This window comes from Trachemys scripta, chromosome 5, assembly GCF_013100865.1.
Source record: "Trachemys scripta elegans isolate TJP31775 chromosome 5, CAS_Tse_1.0, whole genome shotgun sequence".
In the NCBI taxonomy this organism is placed as follows: Eukaryota; Metazoa; Chordata; order Testudines; family Emydidae; genus Trachemys; species Trachemys scripta.
In genome coordinates this window covers 22,917,451-22,939,305 of record NC_048302.1, presented here as the reverse complement: position 1 = coordinate 22,939,305, position 21,855 = coordinate 22,917,451, and the positions used below count along the sequence as shown (strand labels likewise).

General features: G+C 42.8%; 1 protein-coding gene across 1 annotated transcript in view; it reads left to right on the top strand.

The window, feature by feature from the left end:
* Window positions 1-21,855, top strand: part of LOC117878232 (probable E3 ubiquitin-protein ligase HERC6) — a 41,954-nt gene that overhangs the window by 10,059 nt on the left and 10,040 nt on the right. The window contains exons 2-15 of the mRNA XM_034772329.1: window positions 914-1,073; window positions 4,154-4,230; window positions 5,588-5,815; window positions 8,532-8,626; window positions 9,906-10,033; window positions 10,975-11,120; window positions 11,761-11,834; window positions 14,077-14,204; window positions 14,870-14,929; window positions 16,265-16,358; window positions 17,914-18,103; window positions 19,468-19,616; window positions 19,710-19,823; window positions 20,440-20,550. Of these exons, the coding sequence (XP_034628220.1) occupies window positions 914-1,073; window positions 4,154-4,230; window positions 5,588-5,815; window positions 8,532-8,626; window positions 9,906-10,033; window positions 10,975-11,120; window positions 11,761-11,834; window positions 14,077-14,204; window positions 14,870-14,929; window positions 16,265-16,358; window positions 17,914-18,103; window positions 19,468-19,616; window positions 19,710-19,823; window positions 20,440-20,550 (1,754 nt within the window). The remainder of the gene's footprint in view (window positions 1-913; window positions 1,074-4,153; window positions 4,231-5,587; window positions 5,816-8,531; window positions 8,627-9,905; window positions 10,034-10,974; window positions 11,121-11,760; window positions 11,835-14,076; window positions 14,205-14,869; window positions 14,930-16,264; window positions 16,359-17,913; window positions 18,104-19,467; window positions 19,617-19,709; window positions 19,824-20,439; window positions 20,551-21,855) is intronic.

Genomic DNA, 21,855 nt, shown 5'->3' with positions numbered 1-21,855 from the left:
GGACCATCATGATCATTAGACGTAGATTTTCCACAGTGTGGACTTGAGGAAACACTAGCTGATTCCAGCGTCTTTACACTTTCCTTTTTCAGCCACTTATCCAGTGAACTTGTGTACAAAAGTTCTAATAAAAATAAGAGAGAGAGACTGCTAACAACCAACAGACTAGAAACTGAGAAGATTCACTCACTGAAGCAAATCAGCCCTCCAGAGAGAAGGACAATTACTGAGACACCTTAACACTCCTACACTGGCTACAACGTGCTTCTGGCTGGTTTGGCTCGCAAACAGCTTTTCTTCCGCCCAGGAAGGTGCCCTGGGAGGGACAGATTAGCTTGGACCACCCCCCACGTTCAGCGTGGCCCCCTGCTGACTGCCCTGGATGCAGACTTCCCCTGCCTGACAAGGACAGGGATCCGAGCTGCCACCTGCACCCCGCATGGAGTGCTGGGGTTCGGGGCTGCTGGCTCCCCCGCTGACAGGGGAGGGCTGGGGCTGCCGGCTCAAACTGCCCGCTCTCCCCAAGGCTCAGGCTGCTGGCTCCCTGGCTGACAGGGGAGGGGCTCGGGCTGCCAGCTCAAACTGCCCGGCCCTGCTCTCCCTGGGGCTCGGGATGTCTGCCCTGCAACTGGGTCCCAGCAGAGTCCTCTGGCCGCCATTAATGAAATTTTTCTTGCGAACCCCCTGAAACGTTCTGCGAACCCTCAGGGGTTCGCGAACCCCACTTTGGGAACCACTGATTTAGAGCCTATTTATGCTACTTCTTAATTAGTGGGAGGAATCATTAATGTGAATTTCTTCCCCCAGGAGCTGAGTGTTGCTATATGACTAATCCTTTGCTATTGGCAGGTATGGTTTGGGTATATCTTTTATTTCTGTAACCTCTGAATAACATTTTTTCCCCACCAAAAAGAACAAATTCAAGCTTTAGAAGCACAGATTATTGTCCATGTCAGCTGTGGAAAAGAACACTCGCTGGCTGTTTGCAACAGAGGAAAGGTCTTCTCCTGGGGAGCTGGGTCTGAAGGCCAGCTGGGCACTGGAGAATTTAAGGAACAAAGTTTAATCCCGAAGTAAGTAGCCATTTAAGCATAATGTTTCAGACTCACAGCATGGTCCCCATTTGTGCACCTCATGAAACCACTACAAAATCTGGCCCAGTTTGACATGGGTCACTGGAACTGGAAGGTCTGATAGATAAAAGTTGAGATTTGGGGGAAGTTTGCAGGGCATTGAATCTCACATGTAGCTGTCTCAAAACAGGTGTAAGAGTATTAAGATGCTGTGCGTGGTTTCTCTTGCATAGCAATGTTCTTTACTTACCCAAACACAGCATTTCATCCACAAGTTAACTTTGTCTCTGTATGATTTCTTTTATCATAAATGAGGGATTAGACAGTGGTTCAACATCACCTGGATTGTTTGCAGCTTGTTTAGAAGAGATTTTTCTGCTAACTATATTGGGGGTGATGTAGGCTTCAGCATGCATGGAGAGAAAACTGCTTGAGGATTTCAGATTTTTTCTTTTTTCAAGTGCACTTACAGGGCTTATTTATAAATCTCAGTACATGCACTCATCTGTGAATATGGGGCTAAATTCAGCTCTGGCATAAGTGTTCCAGTGGAAGTCAGTGCCAGAGCAGGATTTGCCCCCTGCAATTTTTGGGCAGTGGTGCAGCCAGAAGTTAAAGTAGAGGATACATGTATTTATTTCACATAATCCTGTTAGTTGTTCTTGTAAATGACATTTGTTTTGCATCCCCCACCGCGAATGTCCGATCTATGCAAGTTACGTTGCTTTGCCAAATATGCCTTTTCCTAACCATTTTGCACCTGACATGTTTGTGACATGACTACTGAATGGTATATAGAAATGTAAAGCACAAACAGTACGAACACAAACCCTTCATTATTTTTATAGCAAGTATATTTCTGTCTCTCTCTTTCCTGTATAAGGAGAATTGTCGTTTACCTCTCCTTCCCTTATCCCTCCTCCTCCTCCTCCCTCAAAGTCAGATGCATCTAAGACCAGGTCAGCTACTTCAGCTCCCTTTAATCCTGAGTAAAGTTTAGGCTGTACAAGAAGCATGGGAACAGGTCTCAACTCTCTTGCAGGCTGCACCGAAAATTCAGGCTCAAGCTCTAGAGTCTAGAGCTTACAGTTTGTTGTTATTTAGAAGCCAGTGCACGTCATGTAACACAAAGCTATTCTGGGACCTTCACTGAGCTGCTGTAATGTTCAGAGTTAGATTTAGGCTTGGCTTATGCCCCCTTTTGCCTCAGGTGGCAGAGAAGTCAGCCCGCCAGAACCTCCCCTTCACCAACGTAGGCGGGTGGGGGGAAGGGATAGCAGCCAAACAGAGAAGCTCGAAAAGTGGGTGGTGCTGACCAGGAAGGGGATGTGGCAATGATGGCTCAGGGATGATCCTATGGGGGCATGGCCAATTTAAAGCTGCACTTCCCTAGGTGAATCCTTGTGGGGGGATGGTGCCTGCCCTTTCCGTGACCTTAATTCTTTCCTTCCCCTACTTTGCTTCCCAGCAGGAGATCACTAGACCTCTCCTCACCAGCAGGGATGCAAACAACTCTTCAGCACATCAAGTTCTAAAATGCCAGTGAATGTTGTAAAATAGTCGCTAACATCTGTACACCACTGTAGAAGAATCATCCTGACCAGACCATGACTCTTTGGTCATATGAGGAATGGTTTAGCTGGCATATGAAATTCCGAGGCCTTGCTGAACTCAGGAACAAAATGCTCCCATCCTGTATCAGATGAAACTGTAGCACTTCTTTGCCCATTCGTAATGTTGTTTTTCAGTCTTGTAAGACAACATTTTTAGTTAGTTAGTTATTCCCCACCCCACCCTCCCATGCATGCCCTTTCTATCTGCTTGTTGTGCATAGGGGTGGGAAAATTGTAAGCAGTTAATTAAAACTCACATTTGAAAATGATTGAATGAAAAATATTGGGCCCATTCTTAACAGCACTCTACACACAGACTTAAATGGGAATTTAGCACATGGACTAGACCCAGGCTGGATGACTTTATGGCATATCAAACATGGCTTCTCAAGGAAGTCTGTAGAAGAGATAGGGTTTTTCAAAACGTTTGGAACAATCTAAAACTCCAGTGAACTTTGTTTTACATGCATAGGCAATACCAACAGAGTCTATTCAGAGAGCACTATTTAGAAAAGAAGCTTTTATAATTAAGAAATATAGCATGCTTTTTAGACCCTTAAAATTCAGACATAAGAATGGCTATACTGGGTCAGATCAAAGGTCCATCTAGCCCAGTATCCTATCTTCCAACAGTGGCCAATGCCACTGAGGGAATGAACAGAACAGGTAATCAAGTGGTCCATAATCCAATCCATAATGGATTTTCATTACCAAAAAATCTGACCTATAAACAATCTTCAAGATAAATTTCTAGTTTTTGTTCCAAACTGCTAAGATACCAAAGTTCTTTTTTAAAAACAAACAAACAAACAAAAAAACGTTACAACATTTTCTCCATTATTAAAATGTACGTTTGCTTTCTGTTTCCCACCCTGCCTTTGTTGTAGAACAAACAGCAGAACAATATTTGCCTGACCTTTCTAAAGATGTTCATCATTAGGAACCAGACCCAAAAAGTTTCACCCTCTCCAGGTGAAAGTTCTAGGCAAAAGTCCTTTTTAGCATGGACATGTTTGGGGAACCTTAACTTGGGCTGTAGCTATGCTCTCCAGCTATAATGTTTGTTTATGGATATTTTTGCTGTCAAAATAAGTTACATTGCAGTGGATGTGTAAGAATTTATTCTGAATAGTGTCAAAATACAGTGCACGTTCACCTCTGTGTGAATAATAGACAACTGAAGCACAGAACATATTAAGTCAGAGTCCAAAGGACACATTTATGTGCGTATATCCTAAGTAATGGAGAAACAACCTATTGCAGAAAACTCTGACTGGCTAATGACCAGGCAAAGGTAAAACAGAGACTGTGCAGAGTCAGTGTTATAAAATATATTATATTTTAATATTATATAATATTATAATATTAATATTTTAGGTATTACATCATCTGTTTTCTGAAACATAATTGAGTTTTTCATATGATCTAGAAACCAGGTTAACTTGGCTGTCCTGTTATCTACTACAGGAAAATAGATGGTCTCTCTGCTCTCAGAATAATACAAGTTACCTGTGGGCACTTTCACTCAGTTGCACTGGCACAAGGTAATACACGTTTCATTTTTAAATTATGTCCCAAGTGCAATGCAAGCAATTCTGTTCTTTGGTGCAGTTAATTTATATGCAAGTCAGATGTTAAGTTATCCATTACTCCTTTAACAGAAATTATTATTATTAATCATGCTTGTTGACGGTAGTGCTCATGGACCAACCTAGAATGGAGCCCCATTGTGTCAGGTACGATGCAAACACAGAGTAGTACACAGTCCTTGCCCTGAAGAGTTTACCGTCTAATAGACGAGACAGAGAAAAGGGAGGGCAAAGAGATGCAATATGCAAGCAGAGCAATCAGTGTGATGTGGGAAATGTCAATTTATCTTTTTCTGTTTTTCCTACAGCCCAAATAGTGCCCCGTACCTCATTTCTGAAAAAGCCTGGTGGGGCCAAGTTACCCATTGGTTAGTTATGCTCACAAAGGAGCTGCTAGTAACGTTTTTTTGTCAAAGCGTTAGTTATTGTGTCAGGTGTTGTCTGTGATGGGAAGGCAACCCTTCTCAAAACTGCTATTTAGATAAGAAAACGTCAAAAATCTTCCCCACATTCTTTTTGGGAATTGTTCATTTGATAGGTAAGATCCATCTTCAATAATAAAGAGATGAACGTGTCCCTACTTCCTTCTCCTAGTGAGGAACCACAATTCCTGCTATATGAATTCTTACATCTTACATGATGGTTGGATGGGCGGAGAGGAAGCTTCCTCTGCTGTTGCCTGTTCTGTGGCTAACCAGAAGGCACTCGGTTCCAGGGCTGTCAATCTGGCACTTGTCATGAGCACTACATTAAATATATGCATTTGGCATAAGATGTCATGTTAAGAGGGTGGTATTTTATTTTGTCATACAGGTTCACTGGCATTTTACTAGTAGAAGGGGACACTGAGAAAAGTATTCTCCGTTCATTATTTTTTATTGTTAAATGAAAAACGTAACACAGTTTCTGTGAGCATACGGGACTACCTGACTCCTCAGTTTTGGATGGATTAGGAAACTACAGATTCTAATTTCAGTTTGTTACAAACACAAGCTGTGTAAAATTATTCTGTCAGTACAGTGTCACGCAGCTCCAGGTATTTGCCAAATCAGAAGCACGAGGAATAATGGGTATGTGCCAAATTTAGTTGTCATGATGCCCCGCAGTCATTGGGGTAGTGTGTGGGTTAGTGAGCATAGAATTCACCCTTACGTGGCTTGACTGAGTGCTAAATCTGCCCTCCTCTGTGGCATCAAGTTCACATCAAGGGCATAATTTTTCACAGCTGTCAGTGAGCTAGTTAGTTAACATGTCGCTTGAAGGTGTGTCTTCTTTTACTTTGTTTCTCTTTTTCTTTTAAAAAAAAATAAAGATGGCAGAGTCTTCTCATGGGGACAGAACACCCATGGCCAGCTGGGCCTGGGACAAGAAATCCCCTCCCAGCCTAGCCCACAGCATGTCACATCTCTCAGCGGGATCCCCGTGGCTCAGATTGCTGCCGGCGGGGGACACACCTTTGCCCTGTCTCTCTCGGGAGTTGTGTATGGGTGGGGCAGGAACAACGCAAGGCAGCTGGGATTAAACCACGCTAACACAAGAGGTAACTCGATCCTTTCATTTCTCAAGGAAACTCCATCTTAATTCCAGACTTCCTCTCGTTGTATAGACTCTCCTGAGATAATGGGATGGACTTAGACTGTTCTCTAGAATGAACCATGACTAGAACTAGATGAATATGAGGGGGGAAAGGATACGTAAATGTTTGAATGAATTTGCACCAACTGTGTTTGCCTTCTGTGCATGTTGTATCAAATGAGTTTATTGGTGGGAGAAATCACCAAAACAGCAAACTTTAAGCAATAAATTGCAGAATGTTTGCAGGAAACACATTTCGAATTCATATCCACACTGGAAACCTGATTGTAAGAGTTGTACCTACCCCAAGAGGGAGCAGAAACATACTGTGACATTACCCAGGGTACAATCTGGACTGATGGACAGCTGTGTCCTCGCAATTCTCCAACCTGGGGTGCCTTTTACACTGCTTCGCCGTGAGAGCATCCACTCCTGATTTGCTCACACACAGCCTCCAGCATGTAGGTTACTCCCAGTTATACCATATCAGTGCTATAGCCAGCCACTCATGAACAACTCTGCAGGGCAACACCAGCAAACTCCCAGTCCTGGACTTCCCTCCCCGAAATGTGCGTTTTGTTCTGCCCAGCACCCTCCTGGACAATACAAGTTCATATAAAGTCCGTTATTTAATAGAATAACAGGGGTGGCCAAACTGTGGCTCATGAGCCACATGCGACTGAAGTGCGGCTCGCAAGCCCCCCAGACTCCCTCCCATTCTCCACCTACCAGACCTGAGGCGGGGGGGTGGAGAAGCTCAGGACCTCACCTTGCAGTAGGGTGGTGGGGTAGGGGCTTCTGTCCAGTGGGGAGGGGGGTCTCAGGGCTTTAGCCCTGCGGGGCTTGGGGCTTCAGCAGGAGTGGGGCTGAACCCTCAGCTCCCGGCAGGCGTATCCTGGCTCTTGAACTTCTAAAGATTGTTGTATGTGGCTCGGAGGGCCAGTAAGTTTGGCCACCCCTGGAATATGATATGCACAAATCCTGTTCTCCCAAATGAAGTTTCCCAAACACACCAGTTTAGATAAAATAACTTTAACTACAGAAAGACTTTAAGTGATTACAAGTAATAAGGCATAAAAATCAGAATTGGTTACAAAGAAATAAAAGGTAAACTGTAACTAAAACTTAACAAGCTAAGTGAATTCAAAGCAAAGGTCTCTCTCACCAGAAGTTCCAACCATCTTATTGGCTGAATCCTTTAGTCAGGATCCCTCTCCAATGCTGCTTCCTTTGTTTTTCAAGCGTTGTTGATGCTGAGGGTAGAGAGAAAGAGAGAGGTGGTTTGGGGTGTCTGCTCTCTCCCTTCCAGCCATTTCTCTTGCACAAGAATCACCTTCAGCTGATGTTCAAGAGACAGAAAGTCTGTGTCAGGAACCTCAAGCTGCTGCTTTGTCAAATTCTTTGCCCACACCCTCTCTCCTGCAGGAGAGTGGCCACTTAATCAGCTGAGGGTCCATTTGATCTTGTTGACACTTGGCTGAGCCCTTGGCTAGCCTTTTGTCTCTGGGGAACTGGTTTGTGACTGCCCCCCAGAACAGGTTGCATCATGACTCAGTAATACCACACAGTGGAATCTTTACATACAGGGTTGCCATACACATTTTACCAAGACAATAATGATCAGCAAATCCTGTGTTTTCAAATGACAGCTCCCAATGCATACTTAGTACAAGTTTTACCATAATCCTCTAAAAGGGGTGAACCTGGGGGGACAGACTGTCACACATACCACCTAGCCCATCAAAACAGCTCGAATTTCTGACACTGAACTCTTTCAATGTCTCCTTACAAACAAGATACCATGTAAGAACTATTTACAGAAATTCAGTGAATCATTTGAACAGCAATTAAATTGGAGAAAATGAGATGTTTGGACAGGAAAAGATGAGATGATTGACTCTATTCAGCCAGCTCTAACCATAACATTTCCACAGCTTATATAATGGGCCCACAGTTCAGGCAGCTGTGGAGACAGTAGCATCTTTAGAAACCAGAAAGAATGACCAATTCATTTGAAAGCTGATGGTATAAAAACCAGCAGAGTAATGTGATAGTATTATACTCATAAAATTCTGGCCAAGCTAACAATATGCAATTTCTGTCTGGATAGAAAGTTTGATGGTTCGCTATTTTCAGGGAATCTGTTAGGCCAGATTTAACCTGTATGGAATGTGAGGTTCGGGGGTGGTAGGTTGTTTTGTTTGGCAGTCTGGATGTTTAAGCCAGCATCTTCAAGCACCCTTTGGGTTTCTTGCTCAGCCTGTAAGATTTTCCACCAGGAACCAAATCTATGGTCTGTTTGCAGATTACAAATCCAAAACAAAGACAAAAACTACAGCCAGGTTGATGGCTTTCAAATGCAACTTCAGCATGGCCTAGAGCAAAAACTCTTCTGTTTCTATTTCTGCTCACCAGACTAAGCACTTACATTCCTTGCACTAGTTGATGCTATAGTAGGTGTGTATGTAAATATGAGGAGTCTAAAGCACAGATGATCTCATTTTGCCCTTAAACGCCCCTTCCCTTTTAAATATTTTTAAATAATCATGGTCAGATGATATGAAATCTTAGCGGGCAGGATGCTAAAAAGCAGGGTTAGGGTAACCCAACATCTGGTGGATGGTGCTCTGCAAGGAAAGAAGCCATTTCACATGCTATAGGAACCTGTGCTTCTCCAACAGAGCAAGTCTTCAAACCGTATGCAGTAGCTGCTCTGAAGACTATTGGCGTGGTCTATATCAGCTGTGGAGATGAGCACACTGCAGTGCTCACCCAGGTATGCTCCAAATCCTTCTGTGTGATGGACAGCCAGGCCATGACAGTCTACAAATAAGTGTGTGTGTGTGTGTGTGTGTGTGTGTGCGCGCGCGCGCTTACTTGGTATGATGGCACAGCAAGGCTTAAGGGCCTCGTTTGATTTTGGGGGATGGAGGGATTAGAAGACCTGGGCAGTGCTAATCTTGTGCAAAGACCTTAGGCCTCGTAACTTTCACTGAGGTCTCTGGGATGTTTATGTGCTCAAGAATGTCCCGGTTGGACATTGCTGCAGTCTCTGGCATTGTAAACCCTTGTTGAGCATTTACATGAAACAGAACAAGGGCAGCTTAAGGTTATGAGACCCAGTCTTGCACCCATTATATTCAATGGAAACTTTGCCATTGACCTCAGTGAGTGTAGGATTGGGCCAAATCCTGCTCATTTTACTCAAACCTATGATGGGACTACTCAGATGAGGAAGACAGGAAGTAGGATATGGCCCAAAGTGCTGTATAACCATGAAAGTCTCCATTATCAATGGATAATTCAAGACGCTTTGTTCCCAAAACAGAGCTTTTGGAAACACCCTACGTATAGCTACTGTTTATCCCAAAATTAACAACTATCCCAACAATTAACAATTATTAACGATTATTCCAATATGTATAAAAATATGTAATGACAAATGTAAACAGATTTTGTACTGTAGGAAAATGTTGGTATTTTGGAAATTTTACTTTAAATCTAAACAAAGGCTACTAATGACAATAGAAATTGAATATATTTTTTTCTAATACCAAAAGCTGTTTTCTGAAAAATTATCAAAAATAAATGGAAAGCACATGAAGTAAAAGCAACATCCCTGCACTACTTCTGACATAGAAATGTTCTCCAACCAACCAGTCCCTATGTTCAGCAGGTTGCTTTTCCCTGGGGGGATGGGTGTGTGTGTTTGTGTGTGTGTGTGTGTGTGTGTGTGACCCCCATTACTTTGACTGCTCCTTACAAGAGGGTTATGAATCTATCTCTTCCATACTTAGCTCTGTACCTCAAGCAGCAGGTTCATGCTTTTAGTATGAGAAATCCCAGGTTCAAACCATGCTGACGGCCCAAACTGGATTAGTTACATGCCCACTGTGAATATGATCCTTCATTGGTTTCACTTGTGTATGGCTAGATTGTATCATCTTCTCTCAACCGTCTTTAGGTTTTCTTCTTTTTTGTTGGAGGGGTTAAAATAAATTAGGAGGTGAAAGTCCCATAACCATGGCAAACTAAATTTGCTTTTGTTTCAACAGGATGGCAGTGTGTTCACATTTGGAGATGACAGTGCTGGACAGCTGGGACATCGCTCTTCAACCCAGATGCCTGGTCCTGAGAAGGTCGAATGGATAGACGGTCCAGTTTCCCATTTGGCATGTGGAAGGTGTATACTGTAGCTCATGTTTTTCATAATACAGTAGTCACATTTTGCAAGAGAAAACAAAATTGTTTTCTAAAGGAAGGTAGACAATTTTGGGTATTTTTTTTTTAACCAGGTGTGTGCCTATTAAAAGCAAATAACTGCTTCAATATAAAGCTAAATTTGCACAGTTCCAATCAAAGGGTCAATTAGTGAAGAAGTTACCCTCCAGTTCTGTGCGAACACAGATACATTAGGTGTTTGCAGCAGCCAGTAGAAACCGAGTTTTAGGATGAGGTTCAATGGTACGCTCTGACTGCTTTGCACTCATTCCTTCATTAACAGTAAGCAGCTGTAAACCCAGCTTTAACTGGCCTGTGAAACTGGATTTCTTGCTCCTTTGCATCAGTGGAGGGATGCAAAGCATTCAGAATATTCCACTAAAGCTGGCTCTTAACGTATAATTATAATACAACTTGCATATGCAGATTAGACACTCCTGAGGTAGTTCTGCTGTCTGGATTTTTTTGTGGATGGTCTCTATATAGCAAATTCTAGAGGGTTCAGAGGTCTGTTGCATACTGTAATATGAAATAAAAATAAGACAGTATAGTGTATGTATTGCTCTTCATTGATCTCAAATTGTTTGCAAATCAAGGGCCAAGCTGAAGTCAAATAAGGCAAATAGGCCTTGGTCACTAAGTAGTAGTATCCTCCTTTTCAGATAGGAACACTGAGTTACAGTGGGACTGTGACTTACTGAAGGTCACACAGACTGTAGTGGTGAAGAATAAAGCCCATCTTGTCTGATTCCCAGTCCTGTGCTCCAACCACTAGATATCCTAATGAATTTGTACAGGTGCCTTTATAAGCCTGGTTTATCATCAGCTGACTTATTGACTGGAAGGGAGGACAGAGAGTTTTCTATGACAGATTTGTAACATGTTATCTCTTCTCTTTGGCAGCTATCACACCCTGGTCTACGTGTCTACTTCTGGGCAGGTTATATCTTTTGGACGTGGTCCCCAAAGACACATTGAAAATGAAACAGCCAGTAACCCAGGGGAGCAGACACAGAACTTTGACATCAGCAGTCTGATTTCAGCTAACGGTACTGATTATAAGTGGAAATATGTTTGTTTTTACACAATGTGTAATGAATCTGTGGAACTCATTGCCACAAGAGATAACTGAGGTCAAGACCTTTAGTTGGATTTAAAAAAGGATTTGACATTTATTTAAATAACAAGAACATCACTAGTAATATTAGATGGTATTAGAATATCTATATTTAGAAGGAATATAAAGCCCTCATGCTTCATGGCATGAATCTAACACTAACATGGGCTACAAAGAAACAGATGATGCCATCACAGGAATATAACTGTCATGTAATTATTTCCAAGCAACAGAGAATATACAATGAAAGTATACGGGGAGTAAAATGTTGTTGTGCCTCTTGCCTGTATTTTTCTGTAACATCTCCCAGGGTCCAGTCCTGTGACCTGCTGAGCAGCTTCTGAGCATTTCCTAGCCCTCTCCAGTCTCTTGACTTTAATGGGAGCTGCGGGCATTTAGCTACTTGCAGGTCTGGGGCCAGCTCCAAAACCCCATTGAAGTCAATAGAAGGACTTGCACTGGCTGCAGTGGGCTTTGGATCAATGCCTAAGGCCCAAAAAAACAAAGTAGCAGCATAATTAGCAGCCGTAGAAATTGAGGATTTGGGGCTGATCTGATTCATGTTCTTGTAGATCTGTCGGGCGTCCAAGTGAAAATGATTTTTGCTGGAACGTATGTCAACTTCGTCAGTACTCTTCAGTGCCAGGTAGTGATATCCTGTCTTGTAGATTTCATTTAACTCGTTTGTTTCAATGATAGTGGGCAGAATTGCAAGCAGTGTGTCATTAGCATGTTAGCAAATTTAAGCTCTATTCATTTTAAAGCAGATACAGCTCTACCCTGATAGAACGTTGTCCTCGGGAGCCAAAAAATCTTACCGTGTTATAGGTGAAACCGCATTATATCGAACTTGCTTTGATCCGCTGGAGTGCGCAGCCCCGCCCCCCCGGAGCGCTGCTTTACCACGTTATATCCGAATTCGTGTTATATCGGGTCACGTTATATCGGGGTAGAGGTGTATGTCATGTTTATGAGAGAGGTTTGGAAGCAATAACAGCGGCAGCAGTTTGTGCCAGGAACCTGCAGTAGTTAGCAAAACACAGAGGGGGAAACGGTCATTTCCAGTTTATATCTCAGCCAAATCTGAACAGATTTACATGGGGCCCACAAAAGACACCTCCCTGACCCTAAGTTCATTCCCTTGTGAAGTTTCAGTTTTGCTGGCTGTAAACTATGAAGGCATTAGAGGCCTTAATTAAGGTTCTTATTACTTTTTTATGAGAAGTATTCTGCAACTTTCATATTTGCTCTTCGTAACTTTTTTCTAAAATCAAATTTTATGGGCCAGATCCTCAGCTGCTGTCAGTGATCATCACTGCATTGATTTCAATGAAACTTCGTTGATTTGGCATGAGGATCTGACACAGTGTTTTAAGAAAGGAAAATCCATTCCTTAAATATACTCAAGTATATGAAACAATGTTGTTTTTAAAGGAAATATGTAGCAAGTTTGTGTTGCAAGACTAAATCACCCAGTGTTAACCTAGCACACAGAGAACAGTAGAAAGAACAGAGTTACAGTGGTGGGTATAATTCTGACCATAATATCACAAGGAGGAAGTTGAGGTTGAAGAGCTGCAGTATGGGCTGATGATAATATTTGGTACTTATATTGCGCTTTACATCTTCAGCGTCTTGTAAAAACATTAATTAACCATAGCAATTGACTTGCAACGATTTATGGCTTTGAGCCCTTTGGTGGAGAATAGTGGTTCTCCATGGATGCTCCATTAACCATAAGTCATCCACAAAGCCCTTCCTGGTAGTCTGCTGAATGAAATAGATTGGAGCTAAGTGATGGTTGCTGGAGCAGGAGGACATCCAGGGGAGACTGGAAGTTTTCATTTAGTAGTTTGAAGTTAGTTAGAACACAGCTCATGTATCTATATTGCCTGGTTCAGGCTAGGAGAGCCAGTTGAGCAGAGAAGATCCTCCAGTCGTCAGCTCAAGGATTTCTCAAGCAGCTCACTTTAATCTCCAGAAAGTGTAATCCATAAATACAAAGCAAATCTGGAGACCCGCAGCGGTTGGTAGGAAACTATGTGGTCCCTTAACTCCTCTTCCCACCCCAAATTTAACAATTTTAATCTCCAAAACCTAGTTAGTGGCTCTCTTCCTGTATTGACCCTTCTTCCACTCTAGAATTGTGTCCAGATCATTCTAGGACTGGTTCATATGGAAGTCAATAGCAAAACTCTCATTGACTGCAATGGGAGCCTGGTTTTAGAATTGGTTGCTATCTCAAAGAACTGGTTGGCATAGAGAATCAATGCAGGAGCTTTCAGACTGTTACAACAACATACCTTAACCTGGGTCCTTTTTCATTTTACTAACTGTTGGATAGATGATAAGGGATACTGTGAAGAGGAAAATTGGTGACCTTCAGGAGCTAAAATTAAGTTGTGAGGGATCCTAGGTACAGTTTGGTCCCATCTCTAAGGGTTAATAATGATGATCTCCTTCTTCTGCTTCAGAATCCAAGCCAAGAGAATTGCACATGTTTATTTTGTCCTCCCACTATGTTCCAAAATGTAAATAAAAAGAATTTTTTCTTTTCAATTTGGGAAGAATCAGGTTTATCGTGGTAGTACTCTCATCTTGTTTTGCCTTTTTACTTTATAGCCTTCCACATAAAATAAATCTACTTTAATGTCAGGAAGAGTAGTACAAGATTAGCGAACTGGTAGTTTCTCCACGTAGCCTGTTGCATTTACCTGCCTAATGCAAATGCAGGGTCTTCGGTTTTGAGCAAAAGTGGGAGCAGATTTGATCAATTGCTTTGTAAAAAGCTTATTTGCAGTGGTGGTTTATAATTTTATATACAACCGTATGCATTTACTAAACTTAATCTTTTATTGTTGTATCTTTGCTTTTTGGTTTTATTTAAGGATCTTGAGCATGCACGTGGGATCTCTCCCGCAGATACCCTGCAGAAGATTAGCAGGCTCGACAGGACATTGATAGATAAATGGATGGCAGTGACAGTTGGCACTGATGAATTCCAGGAGGCTAAAAGGTTGCTGTCTACCACTTTTCTACATTATGGGATATGAAGACTTGTCTTTAGACATCTTTATAGTCAGTGTACTAAAAACTTATTCATAAACTTTAAACAAAAGTAGGGTCTGTTTTACTGCCTTTACTGAAATTACTAGGCCCATACCTAGCCTATAACATGTCTGTCCTACAATTTAGCCAGCCTTGTATGAACACTCTTTGATGACAACCAGCCCTGACCAAACACTGTTTCTGAACTCAATTCTTTAATTGTTTTTCATTGAATCATCAGAGACCTGTTTGCTGCTAAATGGGAATTGAAGCAGATCCTTAACTGACTGGAAAGACACCCTCTCATTTCATTTGGAGTCAGATTAGATTCTAAAGGCCTGATGCAAAACTGGTTGAAGTTAATGGAAAGATTGTCTTCACTGTGTTTTAGATCAGGCCCTGAGAGAGAATAAAAATCCTGCAGCAAACGGTATCTTCCTCTAAATGACATATCTTAAGAAAGCATCTTTTGGCAGTAGAAAATTCATCATGCAAACGTGCTCTCTTAATAGCTAAAATAACAGAGTAATTGCTTAAGATTCAGTCTTGTAAATGTCTGAGCACTAATACATTGACCTACTAGTGGGATAATTGTTTAATGCCTACTTTCTTGTATTATTGTGCCTTTTTTAGGGAAATAGCCGTGATATTTTCTTCTCCTGCTTGTTTAAGTGCAAGTTTTTTAAAACCCAGGTAAGTGATACTTTCAATGCCATTCTTTGCAAAGTTTAAACAAGAAGCTAAAATTGTAAGTCAACTAAATTATGAAGACAAAACCCATCCCCATTTCCAGAAGATGTACCTGCTGGGTTTAGGGGTGGCAAGGGAGTTAAAGCAAAGCGGTGCCAGCCATTTTTAAGTTTGAATAACCGTCATGTTGCTGCGGGACAAGAAGATTCCAGGTAGCAAAGGGGGATCATGTAGTTGTGATACACTCTGCTACTTCTTTAACAAAGGAACACCATTCAACACGCTGAATCCCCAGCACCCATGCTAGCATATGCTACACACTTCAGTATATGCACTAGGCAGCCAGAGACCCAACCGTACCGCTAGCCAGCAGACCACACTTGTCGACTGGCCAGTCTACTGCTTGGCCTCCTCAGCATTCGCAAGTGCTCGCTAAGAATCCTGACCACCTCGTTTGCGAGTGCGCTTAGGGGTGTGTTGAAAAATGCTCCCTTTCCCCTCTTCCTGCTCCTCCACCCTGGGCAAGGCAGATCTAGCCCATGGAATTTACCTGAGTTTCCTAAAGCTTTAATTTTAAAATATCCGAATAAGAATTGCAGAAACAAGCTGCCGGCTGAGCTAAGATGTGTTCTCGTACTCTTTCACTTCACATCGCAGTTCTACAGCTCTAAGGCTAACAACAATCCTTCGGGGCTTTTTACAGAGCTACAGCGATTCTGAGCTTGTTTATATTAAAAAACAACCCACAGGTGTATGATATAGTTTTTGCTGATTTAGGGGACAGGGTTGGTATTGTGCTATTGAGCCTACAGAGTCACTGGTTCAAATCCAGCTCATTAAAATAGTGACTGACACTTGGGACCGTCTGAGGGCTGTTTGGTGGCAGTGTGACCTGAGCAGGTAGTCTTAGGTCATTTCCCAGACAGTGGACCCTTCTCCATGTCACAGTTGGAACTGGCCCTCTTTTTTTAATAGTCTCAGCAGAGACATCAAGGATTGAATGGGCACAAATACTCAGCTGTCCTCTTCCCCTGACAGGTGATGCTTGGTTGAGGCATGCTGACTGAGCATTGTGGGAAAGCTTGCATTGCCACTCTCGGTCCTGTAGATTAGCAGAGAGAGTCAGTTTCTAGGGTTGTCAGTTTGGCACATTGCACAGCACTAAATTCTGAAGAAGAACCTTTTAAAGAGCAGTACTTGCTAAAGGGGAAAGAGCATTTTCCAGAAAAGATTTTAAAAAAACAACCACCCTAAAACCAAAATGTAACCATTGAGGTATATTGCAGCAGCCTCCTTTATTGTATAAAATGAGATGTATGTTTTTCCTAATCACTTTAGCTTTGCTTTGGAAGCAAATGGTGTTGGTGTTGATCTACAAAAGGCAAGGGACATATTTGATGAGCTAACCAAAAAGGAGTGGATCGTTAACCAGGTAAAACATCTTGCAAGTTTTTGTGCAAATTACACTCCGGGTATAACTTAATTTAACAGGGGGTCGGGGTGCCCAGGCTTGGTACTCTGGGATTGCTCTGAATGAAGTTGAGACAGGACCCTTTTGTAGTGTGACACCCCGCATGGCATCATGAGGGCACAACTCCTTGGCTTCAGCATCTCCTGCGTCTGACCTTGGAGTGCTCAGCACCCATTTCATGCTGTGAGCTCCCTGCAGTGAATAGGGTACCTGGGAAAGCCTTCCACACACCCCCAGGGGCCGTGCACCCCCAACTTCGCAGTCAGCAATGACTCTCAGCTAGTGTCGTAAAACAGAAGGGTTTCTTAGTCATCTGGAACACAGCACAGAACAGATCTTCTTTGCACAGAAAGTAGGAAGATTCAGCAAAGTCCATTTTGGGGAAACCTAGAGCCTGGGGCTCTCCCCCCATGTCCCAGACCAGGAGACTGACTCGCTTCCCGCAGCCCACCCTCAGTCACGTCCAGTTGCCCCTCCTCCATCTTTTGATCTGTTTCCAGGCCTTCTTGCAGAGGGTGGGGTCCGGCTATCAGTTGCCAGGACACAGAGTGTCTGTCCATTGTCTGGGCCCAGGGTGCCAGGCGGCAGTCACATCTGCCCTCTAGGGTCTCTGCATGATCACCCACCCTCGTCCCACCACCTAGATACTTGTGCAACATATAGGGGAAACCGAGGCACACACAGTATTCCAACAAAACATTAAGTAAATTCCCACTTCATCACACAGGGAGCTACTGATTAATTTGTTAATTAATTAACTTGCAAGGGAATTTTTCTCTGTGTGTTTGGGGAAGACATGAAGGGTCTGTAATGCTATCTGCCAGAGTTGCTCAGGACAAGCGTAGGATCCAAACTGCTCCCTGTGCAGTGATGCGTTGCACGTGGATATGCTAACACATGGACTCTCCCGATAGGCTGTTAATTTCCCTAAACCTCTCATCTCCCAAAGTCTTCACCTCCCAAGTATGAGGAATTGTTTTTAAACATAAAAAAGAGGTAGCTGGCAAGTATATGAGAGGATGGGGACAACTCTTTATCCCAGGCCTAAATCTCCTCGCGTGTGGTATAATGTCAAAAGTATTTCTGTTCTTTAACACCATGACTTTGCAATTGGGAGGTAGACAAGAAACAGAGCAGCAGCACAACTTCCAAATAATTTGGATAGTTTAGGGATTTGGGCCAGTAAGTGGCTCATCATCTCTGAATAGAAAGGTGCAAAATAGTACTTTGGAGTCAGTTTTAAGGCACAATTGACAGTAGGTATACAACAGCTCTAACAAACAAACCTCTCTTCCTCCCTTTTTACCCCAATTTTAACATAGATTATTTTTTATTTTAACTACATCTGAACTCTGACTGCATTGAATGTTTTAAACTCTACACACAAAACTGTTCTGCAAAGTTTCAAGTCCAGCATTATGCCAGGTAGAAAGTATTGGCCGTATATTGCACTGCAAATCATTCTCTAAGTGCTTTCTCTCCTCCACCTTTATTTATTTTATTTTACTGCATACAGATAAATTACTATCTGTTGGCTGAACTGATTCCTGGTCTTCCACTGCGTTCTCCTCATCAGGAGGCTTTATCTGTTTTCCTACTCCTGCCAGAATGCTCTGTGATGTACAAAGAACAGAACTTGGAGCCTTTTGTTATGCAACTTGCGCAGGCCATTAATAGCATGAGTGACCGTTCCTCAAACATACTGGGTAAGGTTGTTTCGCTTTGAGCATGAGGAGAAGCCACTGCCTGAGATGGTAACTTCAGCACACATTTTAAAATGACTTAATTAGGACATGGTTAACATACTGGTGCAAACATACAAAGTGATAACTTTTGCCTCTTCACTTCACTACTTGTAGATAGTGGTGCTGTCCCAAAATCTTTATATGACGTGTGTGTGTGTGAGAGAGAGAGAGAGAGAGAGAGTTAGTTATTCTCTCACACAATTTTTGTTAGTTAGATCCAAAGGTGCTAGACTGCATAGTCAAATCAATGCAAACCCTAAAAAGCAAGGAAATAATATATTCTACACTCCATCTACACTCTACTCCTCAGTTCCTCTTCTCAATTTCATGTGCATCTTTTCCACAACTCACAGACCATATATCTCCACCGTCATCCTAAACAACCAGTGGGCTCCCTTCTTGTTGTTGTTTGTACTACCAGGCCTAGAAATCCTAGACACACAGGCTCCTGGTCCATGGGGCACTGTACGCACAGAACAAAAAGACAGTCACTACCCCAGAGAGCTTACAATCTAATTATAAGACCAAATAAATTAGGTGGACACAGACAGACTGGAGAGCACAGGAAACAATGAGATAATATTGATCAGCGTGATAGCCAGTGGTCTCAGCACATCAGTAGCCCAGTTGTTGTCAGGGATTTATAGGCATCTTGGCAGTGGGGTTTTGAAGGAGGGTAATGAGGGAGCTGTGTGGATGTTTATGGTATGCATTCCCAAGCCTTCGGGGCAGCGTGGGAGAAACATGAAAGGTGCTTGTTTGAAAGTTTAACAAGTGAACAGTGGAGGCTGGCATCATGGTCCATTTGGAGGCAAGACTTAACTTTTTGATACTGAATGAGAGGGTAGGGTAGGGATAGATTGTGAAGGGCCTTGAAATTAAGGACAAGTAACTTATGTTTGATACAATAGAGAAGAGGGAGCCAGTGGAGAGGGACTCAGAGAGGGGTGACAAGAGCCTTTGACAGACTAGGAAAATTACCCTTGAACTCTTGATTGTTTATTGGCCTGGAGTGGTCATAAGTTCACATGATTAGGTTTGGTATTGCTCTCATCTGCTGTAGTTTTGTATGTGTGTTTTATATAAGTGGGTGTAATAGCTGAAATATGGTGTCTGATTGCATTTAGTGGCTGCTTTGTTTCCCTCCAAAACCACGTTGCATTAAAAAACACTTTGAATCATGTATCATTCATAAAAATGCAAGCTGAAAGGTGTGTTTGTGGAGGAAGGCTGGGACGTGTGTGTTTCTTTAGAGATTTTTTGTTTCGTTGTTTTTTTTGGCTGGGGAGTTTCATTTACATGAATATTTTCCCCTCATATTTTAGAAAAATGCTGGATGTCGTTGTCAGCATCCTTTTTGGACAATGTGGTGCAGATGTTTAAAAAGGTTGTAGTATCTCAGCTGCCATTTTACGCTTCTCCCCGTTGCCGGGACACCAAACCTCTCCTAGAAGTGCTTGAAAAGCTGTACAGGGTAAGCATGTCTAGTCTGAATAAATCCATAGAGAATCATCACTGGTTCTAAGCAAACATGTGCATCTTAACCCAAATTTTATTCCATTTCAAGGCAAACAGGAAGGCTAACTACACACTACAGTTAAGCAATTTTTACATAGATGAAATCTCCGGGACATTTATTCCAACTGACGTAGGAAGGTGGCGCTCATGGCAAGCTACAACTGTAAGTATGACATTGTACTGTCTCCTGGTTATTCCAGAGTTTCTAAGGACAGTGGATGGTTAAAAGACAGCAGTTTTTTATTGTTGTAACACCTAGTATCTCCAGCTGAGATGCAGGCCAGACTGTGCCAGGCTCTAAACAGCCGCTAAGCAAGAGACAGCATCTGCCCAGAAGAGCTCACAGTCTAAATAGAGAAACACACACAACCCTGGGAGGGGAAATAGAGGCACAGAGGGTTGAAGGAATAGAACCTTGGTTTCCTGACTCCCAGTCCAGTGTCAGAACCACTACCTCTGAAATTTCTAACCTTCATGTTAACTCCATATTGTAGCTGTGTTTTGATTTTTAAGTCTGGGTTTAGTTGCAGTACCTGGTTGGTTGTGGAAATGGGCCCCAGGACCTGCACGTGATGCACAGCAGCTAATCCAAAGGGGTAGAGGGACTGTTATAATTCTCTCCTAGGCAAGAAGGGGAAGGAGACTGCAGTCTTGCAGTGCCACTTCTTTGTGTGTGGGGGAGGGGAAGAGAGGGAATCAATGAGTTAAGAGTGCGGAAACTGGGACTTACCTGTTTTATTTTTAAGTATTCAAAAGATATGTACCATTCTCATTGGTAGAATTCGTGTCATGAAGACGACGTTCCCGTCATATTCTGCCGTTTCCCTTTTATCTTTAACTTGGTTTCCAAGATTCAAGTGTTCCACTTTGATTCATTTTTCATGCAAGAGGTATGACCTGGTCTCTGTATACTCTGTGAAACAGTCTAGGTTGGTTTGTTTTTTGTGCGCCACAAAACTACAGTGGCATTTCAACCCCAGGAGCATGTGCTAAAGTGAAGGACTTAAAATCTATTCATTTTTTTTTTCTAAACTAAGGCTATGGCTAAACTACAGAGCTTACAGTGGTGCAGCTGTAGTGCTGCTAGTGCAGAGTCTATGCTGACGAGAGGGAGCTCTCCCATCGACTTAATGACTCCAGCCCCCACGAGTGGCAGTAGCTGTCCATAGCTCTGTGCACACCAGCACTTAGGTCGATGTAACTTACGTCACTCATGGGGGTGGCATATTCACACCCCTGAGCGACATAACTTATACTGACTTAAGCTGTAGTGTAGCCATAGCCTAAGTAAAGTATTTTCATGACCCAGCAGGTGCTATCAGTGGCAATATAAAGTATTTTGCTGGAGATGTTTATATTTTGTTCTTGGGGAAAATGGCATTGGTTGTTCAAATAGTATACTAACATGATCGACTCTGTAACATGACATGGGGCAGTGTGGTTTTAGATTCGGGGTGGAGGAGGAAAAGAACTTGTAGCGGAGCTTGGGAGCATTGTCTCCCAGGACAATTATTTGAAAATACACCTGCAGTTCAGTGGAATTTAGTCAATTATAAGGTGGGGGAGGGGATTTGTCCTAATTTCCCTGTGGTTTGGTGGCAGAATTATAACAAAGGGCTTCTGGAGCCTCGGCCAGCACCTTGCTGCTTTTCCTATAGGAGAAGAGTAGTTCCCCCTACATGAGAATTATTTAGATCTTATTAAGTGTGCCACACTGTGTGAGCTTTCCGAACCCGGGGGGGTCAGGGTCTGACCAGGCTCAGGACTCTGCCTGTGTGGATTGAATTGCAGGATTTGGGGCCATTCTGATGTAACAAAGAACGGAATTTGCAATTGAACATCAAAAGTTACTCATAGACTCATAGACTTTAAGGTCAGAAGGGACCATTTTGATCATCTGGTCTGACCCCCTGCATGATGCAGGCCACAAAGCCGTCCCCACCCTTTCCCTTGACTCTGCTGTTGAAGTCCCCAAATCCTGTGGCTTAGAGACTTCAATTAGCAGAGAATCCTCCTGCTAGCGATCCCTGCCCTATGCTGTGGAGGAAGGCGAAAAACCTCCAGGGCCTCTGCCAATCTATCCTGGAGGAAAATTCCTTCCCGACCCCAAATATGGCGATCAGTAAAACCCCGAGCATGTAGGCAAGATTCTCCAGCCTGACCCTCGTTAGCCATTATACTATTTTCCTGCCATG